Raw genomic sequence first — 6000 nt, forward strand, 5'->3', positions numbered from 1 at the left:
TAATATCACAACCAAATAATATTTTTTCCACAAACACATAGCTGGTTTAATATTTGATAAACTGATATAACTTGCCACATTAATCTAATTGAAGACTAAAAATGACCATCTTCATATATGCAGAAGAAATTTTTGATAAAATTCAATATTCATTTATGATTTTAAAATTTCGAGGCTTGGGTTATGGCTCAGTGGTAGAGTGCTTGCCTAGCACATGTGAGGCACTGGGTTTGATCCTCATCATCACATAAAAATAAATAAAATAAAGATATTGTGTCAATCTACAATTTTAAAAAATTCGACAAAAAAAAATTTCAGTAAACTAGGAATAGAATGAAGCTTACTTAGTCTGATAAGAGTTTATACAAACATGTATTTATACATGTGTACACACACCAGATTCGACTAGGGAAAAAAAGTGTTTCAGTATAAAGACAAATGCTTTTAGAAATACACATCCTCACACACGATTGTTGGAAGTTAAATATTGATTCAGTCCCAGTTTTGAATTATATGCCAATATTTAATAAAAATGAAAATGTGTATGTGCTATGACCAGTTAGTTCCACTTCTAATTATGTACCCTCAAAATTGTCTTTAAAGCACTTTTTTTTTAGTTTTAAATAGACACAATACTTTTATTTATTTATTTATTTATTTATTTATTTGTTTGTTTGTTTTTATGTGGTGCTGAGGATCGAACCCAGGGCCTGACTCATGCTAGGCAAGTGCTCTACCACTGAGCCACAGGCCCAGTCCCTGCAGCACTTTTTATAATGGCCCCATATAGAGGGGAAAAAATACCCCCAAAGGGAGATTAGTTAAATAAAATATGGAATAGTCACACAATAGATTACCATATAGCTACTGAAAGGAAAGATCTAGATGTCTATACATCAACTTGGATGGGTGTCTAAGAAATATTAAGTGAAGAAAGAAAGTTGCTTACACAAGTGTCTAAAATTTGGAAATCTGTCTTGGGATCTATATTTTAAAAAATATAACCCATTAAATAATTTAAGAGGAAATAGAAGGTAGAAAAAACATGGATAGACGTATAAGCATGGAGAGGAGTATAAGTATGAAATATTCTACCCACTAAAAATTAGCAGAGGGGTTGGGGGATAGGTCCAGATGTTTTCACAGATGAATTCTAAAAAAATGTGAATGCAGGATACATGAAAATTCTGGAACTAACATTCCAAAGAAATAAAAATGAGGGACCTATCTCCTATTCTTTCTAATTGCTAACCTAATTTCATATCAAACTATAGGGGGCTACATAAGCCTCTGTCTCCCGAATAACCAAAGAAATGCAAATTAATATAAATTTTAAATCATCAGATTGACAAAACTTAGATATATTCCTCATACCAAAATGAGGATGGGAGGGGCTGGGATTGTGGCTCAGTAGTAGAGCGCTTGCCCAGCATGTGTGAGGCACTGGGGTCAATCCTCAGCACTGCATATAAATAAATAAAATAAAAGTCCATTGACAACTAAAATATTTTTTAAATGAGCATGGGAAATGGGAAGATAGATATTTCTAGTGATAGCCTTTCTAAAGAAATGTTATAGCTTTCTAAAGGATGTTTGCTGGTGTACATGAAATTTATGAGTGTCCATAGATACATACACTTAACATCCAGGAACTTAATGTTCAAGAAATAATTGACCAAGTGTACAAGAATTCTTCTAAAATTGTTCAGCAGAATGCTTTTATAATCATAACAATATAAATAACCCATATTTTCATCAATAGGGGACTGTTTAAATAGGTAAATACACATCCATTCAGTGGCCTGTCAATAAAATGACAATGTATGATACATAGATGATGATACATAGATGCAAAGACAGAAAAGATACTTACGAGATTACTATGATATTCACCAAAATATTAATGATAGTTTTCTATAAATAATGGAAAGACAAATAATTAAATATTTCACCAATAAGCAAATGGATGACAATAGAGGAAAGAGCTCATTAGAGTATAGACTCATGTAAATCCTTCAGTGTTGTAGTTGGTGATTTTTTTTCAACTAATTCATGAAGCTTTTAAAATGGATTAGTACAGAGAAAGATTCAAAATTTGATTTGAAAACCAGGAAGGAAAAGTGAGTTAGGGCAGGCCCTCCTAAAATTAATTTCTTTTTAAAGATCATAAAGATAGTTGGAGTTTGTTAGGGGCCTCTGCTTTTTAATTGCTCATAACCTCAAAGAAGCTGAGACATTTTCCTTTGCCTCCACTTGCAGGTGATATACAAATTGGAATGGAGGATAAAAAGGGCCAATTAGAAGTTGAAGTTATTAGAGCACGAAGCCTGACGCAAAAACCTGGCTCCAAATCGACACCTGGTGAGGGAAAGTTCTGCTCATTAATAAGTGCACAGACAACATCAGAGCATGGTCCAGTGAATATTAGGCAGAACCCTGAGACGTTTGCTGCATTTGGATTTTATATGCTTGCTTGTGCATCATCCAACTGATTAAAAAGACAGCTCCTCTGTGATCTCTGATTATATAAAAGTGGACCTGAATTTTCTTTGCATGATTATTCTGCTAGAAGATATTAGAAGGGGTATCGTCATATTTTTAAAAGTTTAAATACAGTTCATTCTTAAGTTGTATCAATTATTTTCTTTCCATATATTTGTAAATAAAAAGAAAAAAGAATTTACTTCTAATTTTAAAGTGAGCTTTAAAATCTTTAAAATATAAACCTGAATTGTAATGCCTGCCATAAACCAAGCAAGTCAAAAGTCTTCAAGATAACTTTGTATACATTTGTTTAAAATGAGGAAAATGACAGTAGTGCTAATATGTAGGTGTTTAGATTTAGAGCAATGGATATTTCAAGTGATCTAAATAGTTAATGGGTCATAGTCAATAAGCGTCTCTAATTGTCTAATAAGGTATTTTCTAATTTAAAAACAAAAAGTGCATCCAAATACTAATTTATTTTTGTTAATCTACCTTTGTTTAGCACCATATGTAAAAGTTTATCTTTTGGAAAATGGAGCCTGTATAGCCAAGAAGAAGACAAGAATTGCACGGAAAACCCTTGATCCTTTGTATCAGCAGTCCCTGGTTTTTGATGAAAGTCCACAGGGTAAAGTTCTTCAGGTCAGTAATAATTTGGCCTTTGACATTATAATTTCTATGTTAACCATATAAATACCAAAGGCATGGACAAACATGAAAAGAATAAAATTCAGTAAAGGTAATATTATATTCTTGCATAGAAAAAATAACCACAGGGCTGGGGATGTGGCTCAAGTGGTAGCGCGCTCGCCTGGCATGCGTGCGGCCCGGGTTCGATCCTCAGCACCACATACCAACAAAGATGTTGTGTCCGCCGAGAACTAAAAAATAAATATTAAAAATTCTCTCTCTCTCTCTCTCCTCTCTCACTCTCTCTTTAAAAAAAAAGAAAAAATAACCACAAGTAGTTAATTTTCAATACAAAAATATATAGTATTAACAATATCTGATGGATTAAGTGGAAAACAAAATTTTTATTTTCTCTCTCCCTTTTCTCCATCCTCTCCTTCTATCTTTGCCCTGACTCATCCTTCTCCTCTCCTCAATGGATGGATGGATGGATAGATAGATAGATAGATAGATAGATGGATGGATGAGAATTACTGTGTACCAGACATGAACTAAAAAGAGGAAGAAAGGAGAATAAAAAGAGAAGCATATAGGCACCGTGGTGAACCCAGGATAGATTTGATGGGTGCTCATATACCATTCTCTTTTGAAAGTTTGTAACTACCATGTACAATAAATATTGTTATCATTTTAAAGACTATGTCTGAGGAGCACAGAGATTAATTTGGGAAAGTTACTCAGTAAGTTGCAATGGCAGGATTCACCAACCCTTTGTGTAAAGCAGTCGAATGCATTCAGTAGAGAACCTTGATGGATAACTGAAGAATGTTCATAGAGCCTGGGCGTTACATGTGATGGAAAGCTTACCCAACAGCAGTGGGAGAGCATCCAGATTGCAATACCTATCAATAAGCCAACTACTTATTAACGTCCTATCAAATCAAAATTGTTAAGCAAATCCTCAAAAGGTACCACCAGCTCACAGTCATTTTTCAACCTTTCACTTTACCAAGTCTATAATATAAAAAAGGGAAGTAAATAATGTTATTATTTTTATATACCGATGGTGCATGCACTCATTGGTACCCTGAGTTAAATTGTTTGCTTTGCCCTCCAAGGTTAAAAATTTTACTTTTTAGAACTATATAGTCATTTACATTGCTTATTAGATAGTATTTATACAAGAAAGATGTTGAATTTACATAATTTTATATTTTTATTTCTTCTTATTAGTTATACATAATAGTAGAATATATTTTGACATATTTTACATATATGGGGTATATCTTCTCATTCTTCTGGTTGTACATGATGTAGATTACATTGGTTGTGTAATCATATATGCTCACAGGATAGTAATGTCCAATTCATTCTCTATCTTTCCTATTCCCATTCCCCCTCCCTTACCTTCATCCCCCTTTGTCTAATCCAAAGTACTTCTATTCTTCCCTACCCACCCCCTTTATTGTGAGTTAGTATCCACATATAAGAGAAAACATTCATCCTTTGGTTCTTTGGGATTGGCTTATTTTACTTAGCATGATATTCTCCAGTTCCCATCTGTGTACCAGCAAATTTCATTCTTCTTTATGGCTGAGTAGTATTTCATTATGTATATATAGACCACATTTTCTTATCCATTCATCTGTTGAAGGGTACCTAGGTTGGTTCTATACTTTAGCTATTGTGAATTGAGCTTCCATAAACATTGATGTGACTGTGTCACTGTAGTATGCTAATTTTAATAGATCTTTATTTCTTTAGCACAGCTTATATAGATAACACTTCTCACTGACTAGGATAATAATACTCTCATTCTTTCAAATTTGAAATTATTGCCAAGTGTTTCTAAGCACCATAACATTAGTAATTCTTTTTATCTATGCTTCCTCCTTGGAGTTGAATGCATTTCTTCTCCTTCACGGACTGGCCCATGTTTACTGAATAGATGTGTTGAACCCATCAACCATGTGAAAGAGAAAAAGTTCAATTATGTTGCGTTTCTGTGTCTCTACAGGTGATTGTGTGGGGAGACTATGGCAGAATGGACCATAAATGCTTCATGGGTGTGGCTCAAATCTTGTTGGAAGAACTTGATCTCTCCAGCATGGTCATTGGATGGTACAAATTGTTCCCACCTTCATCACTGGTGGACCCCACAGTCACTCCCCTAACCCGCCGGGCTTCCCAATCATCTCTGGAAAGTTCAACTGGGCCTCCCTGCATTCGATCATAGTGAACTCATACCAGAGTCATTCCAATAAAACTCTACCTTTCAGGATACCAGATATTTCATGATCAAAAGCATTGTTGGAGACAGACAATCAACTTGTGTTTTGCTTGTAGTAGTTTTTCAATAATATGTCCCAATTGTTGTTTCAAACATGGCTTCATATGACAGAACAAGGCAATCTATCAAATTACAGTGAGAATCAATGTGCTAGTGAGAGTCACTGATGCTTCTAACAAATAGAAAAAGAGGAAACTTCAAGTTCATACACACACACACACACACACACACATACACACACACATACACACACTTGCACACACACATGCACATACACCAAATTGAACAAACTGGAAACTCTCACTCTGTGAAAAGTTGTATTTTACACATTTCTGCACAGACCACACGCAGTGTTATTTCCCTGGTGTTTAAGAAGGTTTTTTGTTCTTTTGTATGTTTTGGTTATTTGTGTGTTGTTTGTTGGTATTGGGTTTCTTGAGTTATTGTTTTGATTTGTTCTCACTGTATTTGTTATTTCCACTGTTTTTTTTTTTTTTTTTTTTTTTTACTATATCCAAATAGGCTTCAGAGACCCTTCCTTTCTTTTTCCAAAAGTATCCAAAAAAAGGGCTGAAGCAGTCTCTGTAGCATCT

At 34.2% G+C, this 6000-nt stretch overlaps 1 protein-coding gene across 40 annotated transcripts in view; it reads left to right on the top strand.

Annotated features, from left to right (window-relative positions):
• The window catches only part of RIMS1 (regulating synaptic membrane exocytosis 1), a gene marked incomplete at both ends in the record, with an annotated part of 215022 nt that extends 209669 nt beyond the window's left edge, over positions 1-5353 (top strand). For all 40 annotated transcript variants that reach the window (XM_081294576.1, XM_081294598.1, XM_081294597.1 and 37 more), the window contains 3 exons: positions 2260-2361; positions 2990-3129; positions 5135-5353. In XM_081294576.1, the coding sequence (XP_081150702.1) occupies positions 2260-2361; positions 2990-3129; positions 5135-5353 (461 nt within the window). The remainder of the gene's footprint in view (positions 1-2259; positions 2362-2989; positions 3130-5134) is intronic.
• Between the last annotated feature and the right edge of the window lie 647 nt (positions 5354-6000).

The sequence above is a fragment of the Spermophilus citellus genome (assembly GCF_964194105.1).
Source record: "Spermophilus citellus genome assembly, chromosome: 5".
Classification (NCBI taxonomy): domain Eukaryota; kingdom Metazoa; phylum Chordata; class Mammalia; order Rodentia; family Sciuridae; genus Spermophilus; species Spermophilus citellus.